Consider the following 26,599-nt stretch of genomic DNA (forward strand, 5'->3'; position numbering starts at 1 on the left):
ATTGTTGTATATTTTTAATATAATCAGTGGATACTTTATAAAAAGTGTACCTTGCCAATCATGTAATGTTTTCTGTTAATATTTATTGTCTTATTTGGGAAAAGAAAACCTGTGTTGTGTTTCAGTGTGCCCAGTTACTTAACCTGGAAATGGCAGCAGTGATTCAACCTTTTCTTCTGTGAATGTTTTCATTTTTATTATGAAAGATTTCAAAATTGAAAAGTACAGAAAATATGTGTGTCTGTGTAACACCACCAAATTTAACGATGTTAACATTATACCATATTTGTTTCTAATCTTTGTAATGTTGAGCATTGTGGATAGAGTTAAAGCCCCCTTTGTGCACATCTCATTCTATCCATTCTCCATCCTCCCTATAGGTAACCACTATTCTGAAGTTGATGTATTACTTCTGTACATGCTTATATACCTTTTCTGCATATGTATGTATCCATAAATAATATGTAGTCTTTTGTGTGTTTTTAAACTTTACATGGTTGATCTCATGCTCTTACGTGTACTCTGAACTTTCATTTTTCACCCAACAGTTAACTGGAAGATTTGTTGATGTTAACAATGTAGATTTAGTTGTTTTTTTTAAAACTGTATAGTATTCTTCTGTATGATATACACCTATTGTTAGACATTGGGATTATTTCGTGTGCGTGTGTGTGTGTGTGTGTGTGTGGTGTGTAAAGTGAATATGGCAGAGATTTTTGAAGGAAAAGATAAATTATATTAGGATTATATTTACATCATCAATATCTACTTTCTTCAAGGTCAATGAAAATTTGGATACCCAGAAATAAATACTTCACAATTGGGGGAATGAAATTATGTCTGTTGCACAGCTCGTTATTAGTAAAAGTCTTACTGTTAAACAATTGTTTTGTGTATGCAATACATTTTTAATCATTTCTTTGAAGTATTTAAATTTTCAGTATTCAATTAATAGTTTTTTTTCCTTCTGCTTAGAAAATACTGTTTATCTTTGATGGAGAATCAATTTAAACATTTGTCCTGTATTGAACACTTGAAAAATGTTTCCTATACCTGAGACATTTAAGTAAATTTAATTTCTAAGTCAGCTAAGCAGATGGTTTATTCTCTCTTTGCATGGAATTTTACCAGGTAGCTACTTTTGTTTTTTTTTGTTGTTGTCATTGGCCTCCTTTTTTGTGGGGAAAGAAATACTGTTTTGTAATCTTTTTTTTTTCCCCCATCTGCCTAAATATAAAATGCTCAGAAACTGTGTTCTTAAATGTGACTCCCTACAAATTAATTACAATGGATTCTTCTCAGATTGTGTATAAGATTCTTTAACTGTTGTTACTATTGGAAAGATCACATATGGTGGAGGTTTGTATATAAAGTAGCCCTCCAACATTAGTCCAGAAATACACGATGTTTCATCAGAAACCTTGGGACATGTCTTTCTGTGTAATATCACTCTGATAGAAAACTAAAGTATTGGAGAAAAAAAGTACTTATTTTTAAAGTTTTATGCTATTGGGAAAAATGTTTTCTGTAATCATGTTTCATAATATACTGTTAGGATTTTTAAGTATTTTTTCTAATTGAAATACCTTTACCAAATAACATTAAACTAGAAGAGAACTCTTTGGCACTGAGAATAATATGAAAAAGCTTTGTATGTAAGATTGAAAATTGTGTAAATGGGGTCACTTGTTTTATTTTCTTTATATTTGTTTAAATTGCACTTTTCTAATAGAATCAAAGAGCAATTTAGGGAATCTGTTAAACTTAGTTTCTTTGTTATGGATATGGTTTTTTCATTTTTTTCACCATAATCTTGTTCAATTTGCATTTTTTATCAGATTATAAAAATTGGGATTTCCAAACACATTGGTAGTTTTCTGTGTTCATTAGAATTACTTTTTTAAATGTCATTGTTTAATTTATTCAATATATTAGTCCATAAAATAGCCATTTCCAAAATTTATATGAAATATATTGATCATTAGTGGGTTTTTAATTTTAAAAAGACTTGAGTGAATGAGATACTCATAGTTTATAGGATATTTTGCTACAAAATACACTGAATAAATTCAAAGCGGACTATTTAGCATTCTTTTTTAACATTACAGTTCAAAAATGAGCCAAGCTCTGAATTATGGACTCAAAATAAGTTAGAATGAGTTGAGTTGAATGTCAAATGACCCTATATTGATAGGTCATCATTGATTCACAACACTTTCTTGCTTCAGTACTGTGGGCAGTACTGAAGTTGTTAATGGGAAGAAGATAAACTTAAAGGAGCCAATAAACTTGTTAAGCATTTAAACACATTGGGAAGAGAAAAGAATGATGATATAGTGGAACATGAAATAGTGTCTGATACATGTCAAAATTTTAAGTTATTTAGAATCCATCCTACTGATCTGGACTAAATCAAAAGCAGAGTCATAGGGATGTATACTCTTTATATTCAATACAGTTTTAATACAATTTGTGTTAATTGGGTTTAGGAGAGAAATATAAGGAAGTCCCCATCCTTTGTTTTATTGGGAGACAAGACCTAACAGGTGAAACAATTACATAACAGTAATAAAATATCTGATAAAGGGTTTTAACCCAGTCCTTATTGAAAGCCCATGAAAGCATTTCACAGATGAGGCAGTTAAGGCACAGAAAGGTCAAGTTTCTTGACTGAGATTTTACAGCAGGTATGTGCCAACACAAAATTTATATAAAGCTATTTTATTCCACAGACTTGGGAGAGTAGAAAATTAAAGAAGGAAGAGATTAATTTTCTACTCTCCCAAGTCTGTGGAATAAAATAGCTTTATATAAATCTATATCAATTTCACTCTCCCTGGTGGTGCCTGTTGAAGGAATTGTGATAGGGAAGGAAATAGTACACCTGACACAAAAGTTATTAAGGCTCTTGGCAGCAGAGGTTTCTTGTTTGTGAGCTTGGTTTACTAAACAAAAGGGAGCTATTCTAGATTCTTGAGGAGGGGCCTAACATGATGAAAGTGATACTGTGTTTAGGAAGCAAGTATGGCAATGTCATGAATAATGAATTGGAGGTGGAGAGGGAAATAAAGAGCTTTAGGTAGCAAGACCTTTTACTATAATTCAGATGCAGGAAAATAAAAGTCTGTTCCAGTGTAGTAAATGGAATTGTAAAGAAATAGAGCTCCAGTATATTAGCAAGAAAGTGCTGAAGATTTGGTGAATGATTAAATATGAAAGAGAAGGAATCAAAGGTCACTAGTAGTGTTTTGAGTCTTGGGGCCAGGAAAATGATGGTTCTCTTCAATTTCTCTCTAGAAACTGAAAAGTGACAAGAAAGCAGGTCATTTGGCTAGTGGCTTGTTCATTCCAAAAAGCAAAAAACCCTCTTTGTTTATTTTGGATAGATAATACATTCACATCTTTAAAAATTCAGAAAGTATTTGGTGAAGTCTCTCCCACCCTGGACTCCATAGTTTCCCTTGCTAGAGGCCACCACTATTACCAGTTTATTACATACCTACCTAGAGGTTTTATGCATGTGTAAACAAATAGGTACGCAGTCACATACATTTTCCCTTTTATTGTCATAAATGGTAGCATACTATATACTGTTCTGTTGTCTTTGGTTTGGATTTTTATTTTTTTCACCCCTTCCACACCTGTGGTTTAGATTTTTAAAGTGCAGTTGAAAGCTTTTGAAAATTTTCAGCAGAGGAATGACACGATCCAAACTAGTAACATCAGTGTGTGGAATTGAAGAGAGGCAATAACTGAAAGAGTAGCTGAAAGATCACAACATGATCCAAGAAGATATAATGTTGAATCGGGTTAGGGTGATGTCAGTGGAGATAGAAAGAGGTGGATGGATTTGAGATATATATAGAAGATAGAATTGACAGGACATGCTGCTGGGTTAGGTATTTGGTAATCAGGAAGAAGATGTAGTCAAGAGGAAGAATAAGCAATTGGAAAGAGTAGAGAATCAGGAAAACATGTTGTCTTGAAACCAAGGGAGAACAGAATTTTGATAAGGAGGGTCAGTCAATGAATGGCTGTTCATACCCTTCAAAGGTTAAGATTGAGACTATTCTAGGTTTTAGCTAGAAGAACATTTGCCAAGATAAAGATAGAGGTGAAAGTTTTGAATGCTGAGTTAAAATAACAGCATGAGTTTGTAATGAGTAGGGTCTACTCTAGCTATAGATCAGGAGCAGGAGTGGAGGACATGAATTATTATATTGGAAAGATTGGGCAGTAATGGATAGAGGTATGTTCTGGGTGGTGGTTCTAGAATGGGACTAAGAGGTATCTTTTGGAATGGGACTAAGGAGGAATACTTGGAAATCAGATGGAGAGGGTTTTTAAATAGGGGTCCAGACAGATACCTAGATAAATGTAATGCCTCTGGGCAGGAGGTTGGGAAGCAAGTTATTGAGAACTTTGTGTTCTTTTAGAATTGTTTACATTTTTTATGGGGCATAGTAGCATGGACGTGGGTTTAGAGCTGAATACTCAAGTTTTTTTATTTCATTATTTCAGATTTTCTGAGCTAATTTTCTCTGAACCGTACCTTTTATTTACTTTTTTATTTTATTTATTTTTTTAAAGATTTTACTTATTTATTTGATAGAGAGATAGCACAAGTAGGCAGAGAGGCAGGCAGAGAGAGTGAGGGAGAAGCAGACTCCCCGCCGAGCAGGGAGCCCGATGCAGGGCTCAATCCCAGGACCCTGGGATCATGACCTGAGCTGAAGGCAGCCACTTAACCAACTGAGACACCCAGGCACCCCTAAGTCTTACCTTTTAAATGATGATACTACCTACATCATGAAATAGTTGTGAATTAATGTATGAAAAATGCTTTAGCGAGGTATGTGACACATAAGCTCAATAAGAGAAATACAGTCATAATTTCATCATAATCCTCTTTTACAATGAGGAAAGAAAAATCAAAGAGGTTAAATACTTTGCTGAGTCACAGAAATAGTGGACAGTGAAACTGAGTGGTGCTAATTCTAGTCTGAGGTTATTCCCATTATATCCAAATATATGTGGATTTTAGGAAGATATTAATATTGTTTTTAGCAATATCATCAGGTCTGTCTTGGACTATATGTTATACCATACTATATTTTAAAAATCCATCTCAAAAAAAGTTTAGGTCAGCTACCCACTAGGAGAGCTAGATGTTGCATAATATGTCTGTTAATCTCACTCATTTTCAGACTTCTGTATTGATTTTGAATATGTAAATTGAAGTCTACAAATCTGATATTTCTATTTTCCCTTTTAAAAAAATAAGTACTCCTTTTGAAAAACTTCAGCTCTGTATTGAATTTCGTCAGAGCGATTGGGGCAAAGGTAGGATTAATTTGACAAGCAGTAGGATCTCAGCTGTTTCATGAGTGGACTTTATTCATGTTAATGTACTGGAGAGGAAAACTGAAACTGATAATCCATTGGTTTGTTAGACTATTTTAAATGTGTCACAGGTGCCTTTGTGAGTATGATGTAAAAACTGAAGAGACCCTTTCCATAGAAAAGATGTTAAAAGCACCAAGTTTTAGATACAATTCTAAGGTGTGATTTAGACCTTGAATAAGAACCTTTGATTTAAACAGTATTCACCTCAGGAATGTATTTTTAATATTTAAGATCAGAAATGACCATTTCTCATAATAAAACTACATTATGAAAATCTGATTCAGTAAAAGCTAAATTGTCAAGCCTCTCCAGCTCATGTCTTAACTTCCATCCTGGCAGTAGACTTAATCACCTTTCTTATTTTTTTAAAGGACCAGAGCAAATATAACTGACTTCTTCTATTCTCCCTGAAGGCTCATTTTAAATCTGATTTCCATGGAGACATAGTGGTGATTAAATGTTTAGTTGGTAGAGGAAAACTCTTAAGCTTCTCTTAAACAGGCATTAATAATGTCCCAAAGATGTGTGTGCCACGCACAAATGAGCAAAAAATACAATACAAAGAGCACAGCAGTTGAAAATGGACATTACTACTAAAACTGAGCTTGACTTTGGGATATGTAGGAAACCCTGCCATTTGATACTTTTTATTTTGTTTTAAATATTCTTGTGCAAGTTTTGTGCTCTCTTAACCTAGGAGCTTTTACTGTGATCTTTGGAATAAGCAGTTACAAGAAGTACTTCTTACGGTTATTTTTTGACTGAGATAGTAGGTTTCCAGGGAGGGGAGGAAAAAAGGATGGGATTTGTAACCCATTTTGAGTAGATTTCATAGAGCTGGAAGGTGCCTGCTCTGATGGCAGTTTCCTATCCTGTTAACCAACCAGAGATAGACTTAGATGATGTGTTCAAAAGGATTATCTGAGACCCTTGTTAAAAATGAGGATTTGGGGGCTTCACTCCAGGGGAGAAGCATGGGAATTTGTATATTTAACCATCACCCAAGGTCAATCCTCTTTACATTGAAAAAGGATTCTAAATATAAATTCCATTTAGTTTCTGGGGCTTTGCCTGGCTTAGGGAGAAGACTTTACATTAAGAAGAAACAACAAGAAGAAACAAACAAGAAAATGATGAAGAAGGGGACTCAGTTACCTTAAGTCAGACTTCATTGCTTGCCTGGACTTTTGCTCAGAAGATAGATTGGAACCAAATTGGAAAGGGCCTTGGGTGCCTGGATAAAGTATTCTGGATTTCATCCTGTTGTACTAGTGATCTCTAAATTGGAATGCACAGTATAAAGCACTGAGATTTGAGAAGAAACCTGCTTAGCTATTTAATCAAAAGAAAAAATTGACTTTTGCTAATACTTAATAAGCAAGTGGTCAGAAGTAAAAACAACAACAACAACAACAACACACAGACATGGTATTCTAAGAGTAACACTTACATGAAAAGTGTTCCCTAACTACTGTGAATTACGGTAGCCTGCATGTGCAGATAAATATTTATAGATATTTTCCAATTTAAACTGACCTGTAACCCTAACAAAATGAATGCATGCCATAAAAAGGCCTGAAAAAAAATAATGTAAATGCAAATGAACATGATAATGGTAAAACTGACATTTATACTCCCAGTTAATCTGTCAGCCAAGTAATAATGCAGAAATAATGATAAAATAGATCTCACAAGGGCGCCTGGGCGGCTCAGTCGGTTGGGCATCTGCCTTCAGCTTGGGTCATGATTTCAGGGTCCTGGGATCGAGCCCCACGTTGGGCTCCCTGGTTGGTGGGGAGCCTGCTTCTCCCTCTCCCCCGCCTCTCTCCCCTGTTTGTGCGCTCTCTCTCAAATAAATAAATACAATCTTTAAAAAAAAAAATAGATCTCACAAGAAGTTGCTCCTCCCCCAAAATTCAGATTATTAAAAGGATGACATTAAATATGGATTTGTATCTACTTTCATTTGTGGATGTACTGTGCCCTAAATATATATTGGGTCTTAAAATGCTAACCAATAATGGTATGGAGCCATAACAGTTTAAATATTTTAAAATGTTGCTTATTTTATCTTTATATAAGGCTTTTTATCTCTATTTTAGTGTGTGTTTTATAGAGTATTGATGTGCTAATACTATATTCCTGAATATAATGTATAAGTAATTTGAGACATACAAATAGAGTATTGGAGATCACTGTTTATGAAGCTGTTTCAAGGAGAGCTCTAAGAAGTTGACTCGGGTTGAGTAAAGGACATGAGCCTGAGTGTGTTTCCTAGACCTTTAACCAGAGGAGCTCTGTCTTTATCTTTTTTTTTTTTTTTTTTTAAGATTTTATTTATTTATTTGAGAAAGAGAGAGAATGAGAGACAGAGAGCATGAGAGGGAGGAGGGTCAGAGAGAGAAGCAGACTCCCTGCCAAGCAGGGAGCCCGATGCGGGACTCGATCCTGGGACTCCAGGATCATGACCTGAGCCGAAGGCAGTCACTTAACCAACTGAGCCACCCAGGTGCCCTTTTTTTTTTTTTTTAACATGAAGATTCTGAGTAAAATTTTGTTTGTAAAAAGTTCTGGGTTTTTTTAAAGATTTCAAAACACATTGGTATGTGTATATGGTGGGAGCCATGGAAAGTTTTTATTTTATTTATTTATTTATTTATTTAAAGGTGAAATGTATTTTCCTTTGTTACACAGGTGGAAGTGTAGACTTTTTTTTTTAAAGATTTTTATGTATTCCAGAGAGAGAAAGAGCAAGCAGGGGGGAGAGGCAGAGGGAGAAGCAGGCTTCCTACTGAGCAGGTAGCCTGATGAGCTCGATCCCAGGACCCTGAGATCATGAGATGAGCCAAAGGCAGACGCCCAACCGACTGAGCCACCCAGGTGCCCCACAGAAAGTTTTTAAATGAAAGGAGTGACCTGATAAAATTTAGAATACGTGGTGGCAAATTTTCCTTTCAAGGAGCACAGCCAGAGGAAAGGGAGAACACAGCTTTCCAGGTGTTGTTCTTACCTGATTAAACAGCAAATAAGTATTAATCTGAGGCCTGGGTTAATTGAAGGATATTTTTCATTTACAGATTAGAGCTATCAAAGTATTGAAGTGTTTTCATTTTGAAGACTTTGTTAATGTGAGGCTCACTTTTAGTATTATATTTTTTAATATCAAGTCATAATATTTAGAAGTATTAGATGAACAATTATTAACTAATATATAAGGTATTTTTGTAGATTATATACTTGGTAATTAGGATATAAACTCATGTATATTTTCTTTTTTTTTTTAATTATATTTTCTGAAAAAGTTTTAACCCTGTTAAACTTTCATTGTTATATATCCTTAAAAAATTGGCCATTTCATTTGAGTGTTGCATAATGATTTTTGTGTTTAGATGTGTCTATGTTTTAATTTAAACCCAAACTCTAGTTTTTAATAAAGGGGTTGACAACTTTTTCCTAAAAGCTTAACTGACTTTTTGGTAGGGATACAATTAAGGACATTAGTAGAAAAACACCTAAACCCTGGGGTTCTTATTTTTTCTACAAACTAAAATAGGTGCTGTTGATAATGCTTAGAGCTAGAGTATCTTCATTTCATCATTGTTTTGAATTCCTCCATATACTGAAGGCTTTTCCAGATTCAGAGGAGAGAGGCAGTAGAGGATTAAAATTGTCTACATTACTGCTTGGCCAAGAATGGCTGGACTTTCCAGTCGACATTATCGTAGTAACATGAGCCAGAGCCTGCTACCCTGTTGTAATATTTTTTTTTGTTTTAGAAAATTCTCAGTGTCATTTTAGTACCCAAACAATTCCATTGCCAGTATATTACTAAGCTTCAAAGGATAACAAAATACAGTTACATGATGTCAGTTGAGTATACATTAATTGCACACATCAGAGGGCGTTTGTCACCACTATGCTGTTTCCTCTCGTCTTGATTTCTACTTACACTTCGTAGTTATTTCTTTCCTAGCTTTTCTAGTGTGATGATGTAAAAATCTTTATTTTTAAACAGGATACATTAATCGTTTGGTCGGAAGCTGAGAACTATGATCTGGCTCTAAGTTTTCAGGAAAAAGCTGGCTGCGATGAGATTTGGGAAAAAATTTGTCAGGTAAGGTTTTTTAAATAATATTTAAGTTTGCATTCTTGATATTTTTTCTTTTTATCTGAAAGATATGTATTAGAATATGGAGAGAGAATGTGTTTATCACTTTAGATTTTGATAGCATATATTCATAATTAATAAAAGGTCAGTAAATAATTACGTTCTAAGTCTTTGAGGTTTTTCTTTAATATTTGGTCACCTGTTTGCCTGATGTTTATGAATTCTGTGTGCCAGACACTAATGATCAAAAGTGCTCATGACTTCAATTCTGAAAGAACTTATAATATAGCAGAATACAAGATAGGTGGTAACTCTCACGTAACTGGAACTTTTTTTTTTTTTTAATATTTATTTATTTTTAGAGAAAGCACACAGGCTGGAGGAGTAGAGGGAGAGAGACTCTCAAGCAGACTCCACATGGAGCCCAACGTTGGACTTAATCCCACGACCCCAAGATCACGACCTAAGCTAAAACCAAGAGTCAGATGCTCAACCCACTGTGCCACCCAGGCTTCCCTGGTACTTTTTTAATAAAGTTTTTATTTTAGGGGCGCCTGGGTGATACATTTAGTTAAGCATCTGCTTTCGGCTCAGGTCACGATCCCCGGGTCTTAGGATCGAGCCCCGCTTCGGGCTCCCTGCTCAGCGAGGAGCCTGCTTCTCCCTCTCCCTCTCCCTCTGCCCCCACCCCATGTTCTTTCGCACACTCGTGCACACACGCGTGCTCTCTCTCTCTCTCTCAAATAAATCTTGAAAAGTTTTTATTTTAGAAGTTCAGATTTATAGAAAATATGAGCAGAAAATACAGAGAGAGTTCCTGTGCACTTCCCTCCGTAACACCTTCTCCTCCAGTTTCTCCTGTTAATGGTTTCTTAAATTAGTAGGATATACTGGTCATAATTGAAGAGCTAATATTCATACGTTATTATTACTATTCATTATTATTATTCATACATTATTAGCTAAAGGTTATATTTTATTCAGATTTCCTCAGTTTATTTTATTTTACTTATTTATTTTTTTAGAGAGAGAGCGAGCGTGCATTTGAGTGTAGCAGGGGCAGAGGGAGAGAGAGAATCTTAAGCAGGCTCCATGCCCAGCACAGAGCCTAACTCGGGGCTTGATCTTAAAACCCTGAGGTCATGACCCTGAGATCATGACCTGAACTGAAATCAAGAGTCAGTTGCTTTAACCAATTGAGCCACCGGTTGAGCCACAGAGTTCCTCAGTTTAAAACATAGTGTCCTTTTTCTGTTCCAGGATTCCATTCAGTATACCATATTACATTTAGTAGTTATGTCTCCTTAGGCAAATATAGTCTGTGACAGCTGGTAACTGGAATTTTAAATTAATTGTAACATTTTAACTATTATTTTCTGTAAATGGAATCAGTTTCAGCAGTTGCCTAGTGTAATATTCTGTTCTAATTTTTTTACTATTGTCATTTTCACTTCTATCAGCTTTTCTTTATAGTGATTCTGATCACTGAAGGTTCTTGAGTTAGTTTTAATGCATCTGACCACAGTAATTTTTTTCTGTAGTCCTCCCAGTAACAGTGCCACACAGTGCAAGAAAGTATGAACCTTCTCATTCTATATAAAGCTTATTTAACAGCTGGCTCTAGGTCACAAATCTGAACTGGAAGTAGATGGTTTGTTTCTTTCCACCTCATATCTTACTATGTATGTATCAGGTATTAATGGAGCATTATTAGTATACACTATTAAATAGAAGAATTTCCATTGATGAACAGGTGAAAACACTGGTAAATATGATTTTGCTTTAATTTGTAAAATACACCTAAGAATGTAATCCAAACTGTTTTGTTATTATTTTGCCTTTGTGTTTTGCCTGTCTTTAAACCTATGGGTGGTGATGATGGGAAGGTCCTAATACCCTTTTTTCCCCCTTGTGTGCTCTCCAGGGATCGAGATTGAATTTTATGTTTGCAAAGTTTTCTATAAAGTGAGATGTAAGACTTAAAAATGACCTCTATTGCAGATTCAGACACATGCAGTTCACAAATATTTGCTGCTCTGTTCTTGATTCAGAATCATGCATGGGTTCACCTACAAAATGAGGGGAAAAAACTGGTCCATGAAAATAATGAAAGCATACCGAAAGATATAAAACTTTAAAAATAAAAGAGGGAAAGATTACTTTTCTATAATGTGGGTTTAAAAGCTGTTCAGAATATTAATAGTATATAAAGATTAACCTTTTTTATTATAAGTTCCTGAAAAGTGATGTTTTATTTTGTATTCTCCCTCCTCTAATATACCAGCATGGCAACTGGCACATGTTGTGTGTGTACACAGTACATATTTAAAGAATGAATGAATAAGACAGAAGATAAACGTCTTACTAGGATGTTGGACTACATTTCTCCTAGAACATATATTTATATGGTGGATAATATTTTCCAGTGATCGGCATATTACATTATGCCTACTCCCTTCCCACACATCAACATGTACTGTTTAATATTAGTTCCTGGATATACATATATTCTTGAAGACTTGGTGCATTTGTCCTGGAAAGTTTTGCTGAAATTTGTTTACTGTTTTCACTCATGCAGTTCAGGAGTTCCCACAACCACTGTCAGGTCCACTAATTCACTAGAAAGACTCACAAAACTCCACAAAGCTGTTACATTCATTGTTACAGTTTATTACAATGAAATAATACAGATTAAAATTACTAGTGGAAAAAGGCACATAGGTCAAAGTCTAGGAGAGTTCCAGGCACGAGCTTCCAGTTTTCTTTCTCAGGATACTTACGCAGACAGCACTAATTCCAGCAATGTTGTGTGGCAACCTGCACATAGTATTGCTGACCAAAGAAGCTTACCCCAACCTTTGTGTCCAGTATTTTCATTGGGTGTTAGTTCTATAAGCAGGCTGACTGCCCTGCGGCTGACTTTAGTTTCCAGCACCTCCACAGGTTGAGCTGATACTATGTGGCCTAAGACCTCCACTATAAACCACCTAGTTACCCACACAAAGAATGTCTGGCATAGCCCAAGGCTCCCAGGTAAACAGAAAACACTCATATCAGACAGGATATTAAAAGTGCTTAGAGGTTACCTCTCAAGAGCTAGGCAAAGGCCAAATCTTTCTCGAGGCAAGACTAATCCTTGACTGCAAAGGCCACCCATTGACCCATTGCCAAGACTCTCACAGCAAAATGATTATATTTGTCTGAGCATCTATATTTAGTATAGCATTTATATGACAGAACAGATATCAATATGAATATGCCTGATATTTGAAGGAGCCATTCTGGGGTAGGGATATATTTAAAGAAACAATGTCTGATAAAGCCATGATTTACTTTTTATATTTTGTACTGATTACTGATTTTTCTCCTTGATCTGTTGCAGTTTGTACCTTATGATAAACTTGTACAGAGGTGTTTAGCAAAGAAGTTAACTGACAGTTAACAAAATCCATTTCTTCCTCCTGCCAGGCATTTTCTTTGAGCATTGATGTTGAGGAGGTTTTAACTCCGTTTCCCAGCATTAATATTATATTAATATTATGACGCTTATGTACCTAAGGTAGTTGGAGCAACAATGCTAGTATGGTAGTATGATGAAACCTGAAAAGTAGGAGTCTGGCACATTACTAGAATCATTAACAGTTATTAACAATTGTTTCAGTTCATCAGGTTTATTTACAGGCCTCCATTCAACCTTGTCAAGTCCCAAGAATAGGTGATCTTGGCAAACATATGGCTTTTACCCTTAGGCACCTGATACAATTGAGCTAAGAGAATATCATCTCTTGCTCCAATCCTTTCTTGAGGCACTAGTGTTAATATTGGATTTCTCTTGTAACTTTACCCATTTTTCATTCCTTTGCCCTTGGTTACTATTTCTTCCCATTCGTCAATGATTTTTACTCACGCTTTCCACCTTTGGAACGGGTGCTAGATTTGGCCACTCTGCTGGTCCAGGAAGTTTAATTTTTTACTAAACAACTGAGTACCGTACTTTTTTTTTTAAAGATTTTATTAATTTTAAAGAGCGAGAGAGCATGAGCAGGATGGAGGGAAAGGGAGAAGCAGACCCCCTGCTGAGCAGGGAGCCTAACATGGGGCTCGATCCCAGGACCCTGAGATCATGACCTGAGCCGAAGGCAGATGCTTAACCTACTGAGCCACCCAGGTGCCCCGTGTACTGTACTTTTTAAATCTATGCATGTTGCTGAATATAGATTTAGTTTATCGCTCCTCACAACTGCCTGGTATTCCACAGAACCATACGTTGTCTTACTTTCCATTTCTGAGAAGCCCTTGCTGACCTTTGAAAAAATTTTAATTTCAACAAAAACCATATTACTCAGTCACTTCTTAACTCCTTATATTGAGAAAGTAAAACCCTGAAAAGTGTAACAGCTCAGAGAACAATAAATTTCTTAAGGAGAATGGTGAATAATAGTGAATAATTTTTTATCTTAGATAAAGATTTATTACTTAGTCATTAGAGTCCTTCACTTTCTCAATATTGATACCATATTTTGAATTGTCCCTTTGGCAGGGCAAGGCACCACTGTAAGATTTAGAACAGGGGAGATGTATGCCTGTGTATCGCAAATGGGTGAAGGGCAGCCGTGACAGGGAAGGAGGGAGAAGATCGGGCATGGCATGTGGGAAAGCCCCAGAAGGCCACACTAAGGTGCAACCAGTCATGCAGCTCTACCTACATCTCTCTGAACTGTTTCCCTAGAGTCCAGGATATAATTCTGCTGATATGCACCTTGGCCATCATTAGTGCTTAATGCACCAAAGATGTGGGGCCCCTATTTAAGGTCCCTATAAATTTTTTGGCTTCAGTCCGATTCTTTTATGTATGGAAGAGGAATAAGTTATAAAAAGAGCTAAGATAATTTCTGTATATATAGCTTTTAGAAAGCATAAAGTCAAAAGTACGTATGGAAGCATTAACCTCAGAAAATGGGAGGGTAGAGACATTCTCTCTGAAAGAGATGATGGAAATGAGTGAAAATAAGTTGTGAGATGGAGAAGGGTGTTGGATATTGGAATATGTTGAATACCAGTGGTCTCTTTTTTCAAAGGAAAGGTTCTCTCTCCTGAGATTTAAAGGGGAAAGTAATAGTGTTTGACACTTAAAAGGGGGAAAAAGTTAAAGTAACGCTGTAAAGGAAGTAAGCTAGAAGGGTGGAAAAGAAATTTTTGTTGAGAACCCTACTGATAGTGTAAATTTTTGTGAACTTACACAACCACAAATGACCCTATAAGTGACCCTATAACCCTTTTAAGTGTTACCCTAATACCAAATTTCTACCTTCTGTCCTACTCTTTTTCCTGAGTAGTAGGTCCACAGATTTAGTTGCCAGCTAGGTATTCAGACACCTCAAACTTAATAGAACTGAACTTTTACTAACCATTCCTCTCCCACACTCTTAGTTTTTATTAAAGGAGCCATAATCTTTAAAACTACAGGGTCATTTGTGGTTCCTCCTCTCTTTTGTACCTGTCCCTTATCTGTCCCACCATCACTATCCAAATTCAGTTGTTCATGTAGACTTTGGAATAACACCCTAATTTACCTATATTCTCAAATTTATCCCATACAACTGATGCCAGGTTGACTTTCTAAAGGATAATGCTGTACATTCACTTCCCTAAACAATAACTCAAGTGTTCTAGCTTGACTTTCCATAATCTGGCTTTAATCTACATTTCCAGTTGTGTTGCTGTTAGCTGTATGCGTGTCACACATTTCCATCTCTCTGCCTCTACTATTCCCTTTGCACTTTGCATGCCTTTAGCCGCATCTGAATCTTACCCATCTTTGAAAGTCCAAATGCCACTTTGAAGATCTCAAATGCCACTGCTTTTATGATTTCTTCCTTATAGTCTCTCCTCACCACCCCCTGTACCCCCAAGAGCTGGAAGGAATTTCCCTTCATCTGAATTTCCATAGTATTTTATCTGAACTGCTCTTATGACCTTGTTACTCACCCTTTTATATTTATGTGTCAGTCTCCCTAAACCCAACTACTCTGTTGAGGACTCAGAAGTAAAAGTACTCTAGGAGAAAAATTACCTTATATGCACCAGTATATCTGTCTACTTTCTCTAAGCTCTTAAGTCTTTTTTCATGTTGTTTTGGTGGATTTGGAAATTTCTGGAGCTTTTTCATCTCAGGATATTTGGATATTTTGAGGTGAAAAGATGATACTTGCACTCTTGTGTTAGGAATTAGAAAAAATTTATAAAGAATAAAGTTTTTATGTTATTATAGAAATCATTTATAGAAAACTTGTTATACGGTAGCCATGCTTTTCTTGAGCTGTCAACATGAATTATAAAACAGTTTTTATTCATTATGTTTTCTAGATATTTTAAGTTGGAGGCTTTATCACAGATGTTAAATGAATGCCAGTTTTTAAAAGAATATTCTTTGTTTTTTTCTTATTTTTTTTTTTAAATTTCATTTGAGAGAGAGAGCACAAGAGCGGGGTGTGAGGGTCAGAGGGAGCCTGATGCAGGGCTCAGTCCTGGAACTCTAGGATCATGACCTGAGCCGAAGGCAGACACTTAACCGACAGAGCCACCCAGGCGCCCCAAGAATATTCTTTGTTTTTTAGAGCAGTTTTAGGCTCATAACAAAAGCAGCTATTTGTCCAAAAGTGAATTTCAAAAGTAATTTGAGGAAATCTTCTCACTCTTGAATATACAAAGAGTTGGGTTTTAGTTTGGTTTAAACTTAGTGGTGTTTGGGGTGCCTGGGTGGCTAGTTGGTTAAGCATCTGACTCTTGATTTCAGCTCAGGTCATGATCTCAGGTTTGTGAGATCCAGCCCTGCATGAGGCTCCAGGCTGGGCGTGGAGCCTGCTTAAGATATTCTGTCTCTCTTTCCCCACCCTCTCTAAAATATACACACACACACACATATATATAATATAAATATACTCATATATAATGTATGTATATATAACATATATATTATACATATATAAAAATAATAAACAGTAGTGTTTTTGTCAGGCCAGTGTGATGGTGCATTAAGAGTCATACGTAGTAATTTGGGGGACCCACAGAAGAGTTAACCTGAAAAATTCAAAATTAGTTGGAATAGTGAAGTTACTAAACAGCTGCACGTGGTTATTACATAACATCACATAAATCAGTGTAACATTAGCTTAAATGTGCACATTGTCAGGGATCAGAGTTAAACTCAAGTTATAAGTTGGGAAATTTAGAGGTGAAATTGAGACTCAAGTAATTGACTCTAAACTGGGTATGTTTTCCCCCTCTAGACTTCACTTCTAATTAACAATGGCTGTGTGGCTAATATTGTTTCTCTGCAAGGTATTTTTACTTAAATTCAGCCGTCAGTGATTTGATTTCCAAAATTTTGAATTCTTTTGTATTTTAAGGTAACCAGCTATACTTGGATGTTTTTAGGTTCAAGGTAAGGATCCATCAGTGGAAGTCACACAGGACCTCATTGATGAATCAGAAGAAGAACGATTTGAAGAAATGCCTGAAACCAGTCATCTGATTGACCTGCCCACATGTGAACTCAGTAAACTTGAAGAGATTGCTGACTTAGTTACCTCAGTTCTCTCCTCACCTATCCGTAGGGAAAAGCTGGCTCTGGCCTTGGAAAATGAAGGCTATATTAAAAAACTACTGCAGCTGTTCCAAGCTTGTGAGAATCTAGAAAACACTGAAGGCTTACACCATTTGTATGAAATTATTAGAGGAATCTTATTCCTAAATAAGGCAACTCTGTTTGAAGTAATGTTTTCTGATGAGTGTATCATGGATGTTGTGGGATGCCTTGAATATGACCCTGCTTTGGCTCAGCCAAAAAGGCATAGAGAATTCTTGACCAAAACTGCAAAGTTTAAGGAAGTTATACCAATAACAGACTCTGAACTAAGGCAAAAAATACATCAGACTTACAGGGTACAGTACATTCAGGACATCATTTTGCCTACGCCATCCGTTTTTGAAGAGAATTTTCTTTCTACTCTTACGTCTTTTATTTTCTTCAACAAAGTTGAGATAGTCAGCATGTTGCAGGTGAGTAAGCAAAGGTGTTCCTTTATTTTTTTCAGATACTTACTTCCCTTAATAGTTTGAGCTGGTATTCATTCCTTTTTGAAGATTTCTTTTGTTTACTTTAAATATACTGTCAAGCATAGAAAACAGGACTTCATCTCATGGGTTTTTGAAGGAGAATCATTTCTTAATGTGACCTTTTACATTTTTAAGTGTTCTGTGATGGAGCTTTTTTATTTAAACTTCATTTTTGCATATATTTTAAAAATTACAAAATATATATGACATAAAATTGATCATTTTAACCATTTTTAAGTATATAATTCGTAGCATTAAGTACATTCACAGTGTTATGCAGCCATCACCACTGTCCATTTCCAGAACTTTTTCATCATCCTGAACAAAAACAGCTATTTTAAAACTATCTTTTAGTCCATTTTGTGAGACCTAGTTATTATTAGGGGTGCGTGTGTGTGTGTGTGTGCGCGCGCGCTTAAAGCTTCCCGAATAATTCAAATGTGCAGCCAGTACTGAGAAACACTAAGCTTCAGGAAAAGATAATTAAATTATGTCTCCTTGAGTTGTAAGATAGGAATTTATACTGTGTTTATCATGTTAATCCTTTATACCCAAACAGTGTAGTAAGGATGATTTTGAAGATTTTGCTTTACTTGTGGTAGTATACGATACCCACAATTTCCTACATAACTGCCTTTGTTATGTCCATATCACTCATTAAATTTTTTGAGCAGCTTCTGTATACATAGTGTAGTGGTTCTCAAGTATGTTCTCAGAGCTCCTGAAACCCTTTCAGAGAGGTCTGTGAAGTTTTTCTTTTTCCAACTTCTTGTTACTGTGAGGCGGTATTTTCTTCATATACTTCAACCAAAACATATCACAACAGATTGGATGTCAAAGAAGATATGAGAATATAGCTTTCTTCTATTAAGCCAAACATTATAGATTTACAAAAATGTAAAACAGCCACTTTTTTTCTAAATTTATAAAATTTTTTCTAAATTTATTAAATATTCTCATATAAAATATTTACATAAACTTATAATAGCTTATTTCTAAAGCAAATTAATAACTGTTTCTAAATGTCTCAGTTTTGATTATAAATATTGATAAACATAATCCACATAATAAAAGCTCTTTGGAGACCTCCATCATTTTTAAGAGTTTAAAGTGGTCCTGAGACCAAAATGTTGAGAATCTCTGTCTTAGTACTTAGCTATGAGATTCTACTTCATGATGCTTCCAACCATCATTCACCTTTCCCTTGTTACTGTATTTTTTTGTACAGGATTTACTTCTCTAGTTCATTCTTTCACCTCACAGTTTTTCCTTATTCCACAATAACAGGTATAAGGGAAAATTAGACTTATGAACGAGGTTCCATTTATAATATATGGGACCTGCTTTTTTAAAACCATACTTGCTGTACAATTCAGGGTGCCATTTGACTTGCTAACAGAAAAACAGTTACAGTTAAAGAGTTTGGAAGTAGACTCACAGTCAGTGTAGCTGATGTAAAGCACCCATTAACAGAAACTCAAGTGCAGAAGCTTTCAAATGACTGCTTTTGACTTCAGAAGGTTTTCCAAATCCATAATACTGAATTATAAATGCTTTTTTATATTTTAAAAAATAAATTATGCAGGGGCACCTGGGTGGCTCAGTCGTTAAGCGTCTGCCTTCGGCTCAGGTCATGATCACAGGGTCCTGGGATCGAGCCCCGCATTGGGCTCCCTGCTCAGCCAGGAGCCTGCTTCTCCCTCTCCCACTCCCCCTGCTTGTTTTCCCTCTCTCGCTGTCTCTCTCTCTCTCTCTCTGTGTCAAATAAACAAATAAGAATTTTTAAAAATATAAATAAATAAAATTATGCAAACTATAAATAAATATTTATAACACTTTGTCATTTTATATATTGTGTCAAAGATCTATTTATAAAGGCTACAATTATATAAATCAAGTGTAGCTTTAAGAAAAGAAAGTCTTACTCATTTCTGGTCCATTAGATGCATTTATGAAATAGATACTGTGAATTACCTGTTGTTTATCCAGGGTTTACCACTTAGTTATCTCTTATGTGTCAGCAGTGATGCTGAATTCTGTTTTCTGTTCTCAACAGTATGTGAGAAGAAAGAAATTAGGATTATGGTGATTGGCCTCTAAAAGCTCATTTCCTAAAGCCCAACTCTGAGGTTTCCATGTACAAAGTTTTTGGCTAGGTATTAGATGTTTCCAGATATCCTTCTAGCTAGGATACCTATCTGTAGCTTTATTTGTTTATTTATTTATTTGAGAAAGAGCAAGCAAGTGTGGGTGTGCACGCATGAGTTGGGAGAGGAGTAGAGGGAAGGGGAGGAGGAAAGAATCTCCAGCAGACTCCGTGCTGAGGGCGGAGCTGGACATGGGGCTCCATCTCACAACCCTAGCCAAAACTAAGAGTCAGACACCTAACTGACTGAGCCACCCAGGCATCCTGATATCTGTAGTTTCTTAAATGAGTATTGTTTTTGTTGTTGTATGAGTTACATAAGCAAGTGAAAATGTAAGAATTCTATTTATCGGAACCAAAATGAGTTAGTGCAAAGATACATAAAAGAACTCCTAGCCTGAATTAGGTTAATTAACAGAAATTATATGAAAGCACTTACTGTGGTCACTGGCTCCTGGTATGTACTCTAGTACATGTTGAGATTCTCTTAAGCTTGATTGGGGCATAAGAGTTTAGTTAACCTGAACTTTCTAATTGCAGATCAAAATCTCATGTGCCCAGAATTGAGAAATATACTTTAAAATGTTTTAAAAATTAAATTCCTTAAAGCCAATAAAATGAGGTTATTTTCACACAGACAGCTACCGATAAGATCCTTTTCAGAACAAGAAGTTTTAACTTCTTCCTTCACTAGAAATGGTGGAGGACAGATATCGCAAATGTTGACATTTTAACACATATATTTCCACTATCCCATAAATGAGAATTGAGCCAAAAACAAACCCAGTAATACCAGTAGTTTAGTTCTTTTTTGACATATTTTGTGGATTTCAGCACTAAAAAAAATTTCTAACCTTTCATCCCAGTTACTAAGTAAATATATAAAATCTTTCCATGCCTTTAAGAAAACAACTTACAGTCATACAGTTCTTACAATAATATAGTTCTCCATTTTGTTTTAAAGGTTTTTGGACTCATGCATACTAAATTTTGTCTTACTAGATTTGGCCTATTCTACTTTCTATGTATGTTTTACTTTGGTTTGTTTCATAACTATGAACTACTTAGGAATCTGTCCTATAGTTTATTATATATTGTGGGAGTTACAAAAATCTCATCATGTGGGAGACTTGGATTCTAAATCCGTCTCTGTTATAGCCAGCCTCATATAAGTCCACTCTTTGGGCATCAGTCTCTTGGAATTTAAAATTGGACTAGGCAATCTATGTAATCTCTTAAAGCCTGATGTAATTCTAAATTTCTGCATTTACATGAATAATGGTGAATGGGTTCTGGGTTTGGGTTTGTTGTTTTTAAAGTAAACTCTGCATCCAGTGTGGGTCTCGAACTCACAACTCTGAGATCAAGAGTCGCATGCTCTGCTGACTGAGCAAGCCAGGCACCCTTGGGTTTTTGGATTTTGAGCATGTGCTTGTTTTTACATTACTGCAAAGAAAAGTTTGATTCAGGCTTTTTAAAAGTGGCTCCCTTTTTCCCCCCCAATAAAGAATTGCTGTGTAATTCAAAAAAGCAGCCACACACAATTTGTCTTAAAAGTATGTTTTATTAAAAACAAAGGCGTTTAAACTAAATAAAAAAGAAAAACTAAAGTTATCTAAAGAGACTACTGGGAGAACCAGGTATGTAGGGGGAAACATTACAACTATATTTATAATGGACTTTAGGCTGTCAATTAATTGTTTTTGTTTTTTTTTAAAGATTTCACTTATTTGAGAGAGAGAGAGCTCTAGAGCTCACAAGCGGGGGGAAGGGGGAGGTTGGTGGCAGAGAGCTGAGAGAGAGGGAGAAGCAGACTCCCCGCTGAGCAGGGAGCCTGACGCAGGGCTCAATCTCAAGCCACAGTCTGAGCCAAAGGCAGATGCTTCACTGACTGAGCCACCCAGGTGCCCCAATTAATTGCTTTTTAATGTACATTGGAATAGAGTGCTTTTTTAGATTATTATCAAGAATAAAGAAATCAGAAAAAATATACATGATAGGAATTAGAAAATATTCTCCTAGCAGGCTATAATATACTTGAAATTGCCTCCATAATACATTAAGCAGTTCTAGCTGTCAGCACACAAATAATGAATCATGGAAGAAATTGTATTTATCAAAGAATTGAAACTATTTTCCTCTGAAAGTATTCTCAAAAAAGTTAAAAAATCTTAAGAAAGGAAGATTTAATCTGGGAGAGATGGAAGAAGAAAAAAATTTATAAAAGGTGTAAGTGCATAGTTACTCACCAGAACCTAAAATATTGAGAGGAAAAGTATTTAGAAAAAGTGATTTGAGAAGTAAGTATAATGCTGTTGAATTCTCTCAGAAACAGATGGTTCAGGCCACGGTGTATAAGGTCCATAAGAAGTCAACAAAATAAAGAACAAAAAGAAACACCATTCTGAGTCAGACTAATGAACGGGAGTGGCTTTCAGTATTCTTTGAGTAACACTGATGAATGGTTAGTGGAAGAGTATGTTACATCGTCCATAATCATATCTAGTGGTTTTTACTTAGATTTTTTATATATACATTTTATCTTATTTTAGAAAAACTTATTTAAGGGATTGATACCACTTCACAGATGATCCACCTTAAGTAAAAGGGCAGGTATTTAAGGTATATCCTTAACATGTCGTGATTTGATTTTATTGTCAACCATGAAGGTATCACTATTACAAACATTCTTAGAACATGCTACCTTAAATAAAATTAATGCAAGTTGTATTTCATAAAAGTGAATTTTAAAAATAAGTGAAATTTAAAAGGATAGGTTTTTTAGCAGGTTTTGATGGAAATTTCCAAAGTGAATTTCAGAATTTATGTCAGTTTTTTCCTTTGTAATTTAATAGTCCATACTTATTATGGAAAATTGGAAAATATAAGCAAAAAAGCACTCATAATCCATCACCAAAAGATAATCACAATTAACACTTTAATGTTTACCCCTTTTAGATTTTAGACATAAATTTATATTAAAAATAAGACTATATAGTACGTACTCTACTATATTTTTTGTTTGTCCTTGTAAATAGTACGTAGATAAACTAACACATACCTGCCCTTTAATACCTCAGAATCATCAGTGTGTGAAAAGCAGTTATTGTAGTGTTTATCATTTAGTTTTATCCTTGGGAACCATAAGAAAATGTAAGCCTGTAACCCAAATGGCCCTAGATAATTATATTCCATGAGTTTTTGTGTTTTAAAAGGCTTTGCAGTCTTACCACTGCCAGAATTCAGTCTCTACTTTACTGCTCTTCCTGTGCCATATTTGTAATTTCTCATTTTTCTAATCTGCGGCGGATTGACAATGAGATCTTCAAACTTGTTTGAATTACATTTAAATTAAAAGTAAATAAATAGGGGCTCCTGGGTGGCTCAGTCAGTGAAGCGTCTGCCTTCAGCTCAGGTCATGATCCCAGAAGGCATGATCCCAGGGGTCTGGAATGGAGCCCCTCATCCGGCTCCCTGCTCAGCGAGGAGTCTGCTTCTCCCTCCCTCTGCCTCTTCCTCAGCTTGTGCATGCTGTCTCTCTCTCAAATAAATAAATAAATAAATACATAAAATCTTAAAAAAAAAGTAAATGAATAGACCCTGAGAGGGAGCTGCACAGCCTTTAACTGCAGAGTTAAAATACCTGAGTTTTCATATATGACTTCTAGAACATAACTGGGTTTTTTTGTTTTCCAAAGAGTTCTTTATAGCTGAAGTTTCTGGTCAAATGAGGTATTAATGTAACGTGTAACTAATATTAAATGGTGTAGTCAGGGTTTGAAACTTATAACACGAATATACCCTGGAATTTTAGGTTTCATGATGAAACTATTGGGTTTTCAGCTATTTTTATTATAATTTGTGTAGATCATACAAATGAGTGTAACTTTATACTATTGTTAGACTGTTTCATAGTAATTATTTCTTCTCATGTAGGAAGATGAGAAGTTTTTGTCTGAAGTTTTTGCACAGTTAACAGATGAGGCTACAGATGATGATAAACGGCGTGAATTGGTAAGTTATTTATTCCTGAAATTCGAACCTCTAAAGAGCACTTACTGTTGGCATATACAGCTTTCAATACTGAATTTGTTAAGAGAGAATTTTTTTATAAATATGAGATGAAAGATACTTATTTATACAATATAATTATTCTCAAAGTTTCTCAAACTTACTGTGTTGTATATTTACAAATTTCTTAAATTATTTTGATGAGGGGACTTTTGTGTCTCAAAAATCCCAAAATTAGGTATGGAGTTTATGTATGGACAGAACTACAAACTCATACATTTTTAAGGCTGTATAGAACAGCTCTTTTTTTTTTTTTTTTTTTTTTAAGGAAAAAAGGTAAGGACAGTGCTTGAATAAATGCATGATAAGTAATTTGGTTCTTGGAAATGTTTTTTTCTTTTGAATATGTGTATATTTTATGAGGTATAAGCTATGCTTTGGTGGAAAAAAATAGTGATTGCTATTTACTAGCAGTTTGTCATTATTTTTTTAAACATAATCAGGTGCTTGGGTTTTAAAAAGAAATGCAAGTGGAGCACTGGGTGTTATACGCAAACAATGAATCATGGAACACTACATCAAAAACTAATGATGTAATGTATGGTGATTAACATAACATAATAAAAAAAAAAATGCAAGATTGCCAACTTAAAGTCAGCCAAGTCATCTTGGTATAGTTGATCGCCTGCTCAGTTTTCTCTTTTAAAAAATTAGTTCTTTAAACTCGGGAATGTCTAATGTCCTTTCCAATTCTTAAAAATGGAATTGTACTTTTGAGAGCCCCCTGAGAACCCAGCCACCATTTGTTATACAGCATGTTTCTGTGAAAATACATGCTCTAATTCAGGATACATGCCTTACATGACATTTTTGCAACTAAACCGTAAGTTAATATTGTATGTGTATTCACCCACTGGGACTCCACATATAACATGTACACTATAATGTCTTTGGGGAGTTCATTGTTCATTGCTAAGAAGTAATGCAAAGTTTACTTTTAGTGGGATGCTAGTTTTTAATATGTTATTTTAATATAGGTTTTAAGGAGCCAGGACACCCTAAAAAATGAAGGTCCTTTTTTTTTTTTTTAAGATTTTATTTATTTATTTGAGAGAGAGAATGAGAGAGAGCACATGAGAGGGGGGAGGGTCAGAGGGAAGAGGGGGGAGGGCCAGAGGGAGAAGCAGACTCCCTGCCGAGCAGGGAGCCCGATGCGGGACTCGATCCAGGGACTCCAGGATCATGACCTGAGCCGAAGGCAGTCGCTTAACCAACTGAGCCACCCAGGCGCCCCAAGGTCCTTGAGAAGGGCACATTACACTGTGGTACATCACATTAAAGTGTGCCAAGTTTGCTCTTACGTGTGTCAACTTCTTACTATGTTTTCTAATATTCCAGGTTAACTTTTTCAAGGAATTTTGTGCATTTTCTCAGACATTACAACCTCAAAACAGGGATGCATTTTTCAAAACTTTGGCAAAGTTGGGAATTCTTCCTGCTCTTGAAATTGTAATGGTAATTATATAGCTTCACTTCATGTTTTTGAAGTTGTGAATTTGTAGTAGTTCTATATTATGTATGTGAAAGTATTTGTTATAATAATGCATATTGAATTATATATATTAGGTTATGATTCACTTGATAGTGAATTACTACAAGTGTGTGTTCAGTCTTTGGGTTTTTATTATTTAAGTTTATGTTATTAATATGTAAGCACTTGCATATAATATGGCTTCAAGTGAATAAAAATCCCACATGCTTTTTCAAGACTATTATTTCTTCTGTAACAATATTATGTTTCATAGAAACAATTAAAATATCTTTCTTTTTTAGACCAGTGAGTAGAGTGAGGACAGACTGGACCAAGGCAGCTCATGCTGCAATGTGGTTTAGGGCAGTGGTTCCGCATACATTTGTTTATATTTTTATCCATTGGTATTGTATGAAAATTAAAACTGAAAAATTTTAAATATTTATCAGTTCATTTTAAGATGATCAAATATTTGTTACAAATAATATAACTTCTATGAAAAAATAATTTGCCGAAAACAAAAAAAATTTTAGTGAAGAATGGCATTGTTTCACCTTTTTTTGCCCATCCCTTTAACATTTGGTGTAGGAGATGACAGCTAGATTCTCATAGCAACTTCTGCATTTGCTTTGTTGTGATACCACATGTCTCACTATACTTGTGATATCCTCAGAGTGAAAAGGGCCATTAATGCCCTAGTACTGTTTATTGCTATGAAAATAGTTTTAATCTCATGCACTTCCTGAAAAGGGTGTTGAACACCTCATCAAAATTCCCTGGACCACACTTTGAGAATGCTGAGTTAAGGAATGTTTTCAGAATCACTTGGAGATTTTGTAACTTACAAGTCATGTATCCTTTATCTATTAAAGAGGGAAAAGCATTCAGGATCACTCCCTTAGAAAACTAAGATGTGGACAAAGAGTGAAAATACCCAGAGTGCTTTTCAAAAGCATCCTCTCTTAGGAGAGTCATAAAAGAGAGAATCAGTTACTAAGGAGTAACTGGCAAATCCAGGACCAAAGACAGATTCTGGAAAATTTTGAAGTCTTAACTAGGTAACATCATTCACATTTTGCATATATATAAATAAAAAAAAAATTTTTTACAGCATTTGTAAAGTGTAATAGTATAATCCTATGCTGATCCTTACATCTAAATTCTCTGAGTATTTATCTTTGTGATGGTGAAAACTGGCAGAAACTAATCATTGAGCTGCTTAAAAGCTTTTAATATTTATACAAGAAAAGGAAGAAAAGATTCCAGTACAATGTCTGAA

The 26,599-nt window shown here is 35.2% G+C and overlaps 1 protein-coding gene across 4 annotated transcripts in view; it reads left to right on the forward strand.

Annotated features, from left to right (window-relative positions):
• The window catches only part of PPP4R3B (protein phosphatase 4 regulatory subunit 3B), a 63,924-nt gene that overhangs the window by 2,205 nt on the left and 35,120 nt on the right, over positions 1-26,599 (forward strand). For 3 of the 4 annotated variants that reach the window (XM_045884968.3, XM_064572490.1, XM_045884967.3), the window contains exons 3-6: positions 9,422-9,520; positions 16,952-17,575; positions 23,715-23,792; positions 25,188-25,304. In XM_045884968.3, coding sequence (XP_045740924.1) covers positions 9,422-9,520; positions 16,952-17,575; positions 23,715-23,792; positions 25,188-25,304 — 918 coding nt within the window. The remainder of the gene's footprint in view (positions 1-9,421; positions 9,521-16,951; positions 17,576-23,714; positions 23,793-25,187; positions 25,305-26,599) is intronic. The other variant, XM_045884969.3, reaches the window with a different exon arrangement.

Source organism: Mirounga angustirostris, unplaced genomic scaffold, assembly GCF_029215605.1.
Source record: "Mirounga angustirostris isolate CCGP_5_RB_7025 unplaced genomic scaffold, mMirAng1.0.hap1 SCAF_10, whole genome shotgun sequence".
NCBI classification, from domain to species: Eukaryota; Metazoa; Chordata; class Mammalia; order Carnivora; family Phocidae; genus Mirounga; species Mirounga angustirostris.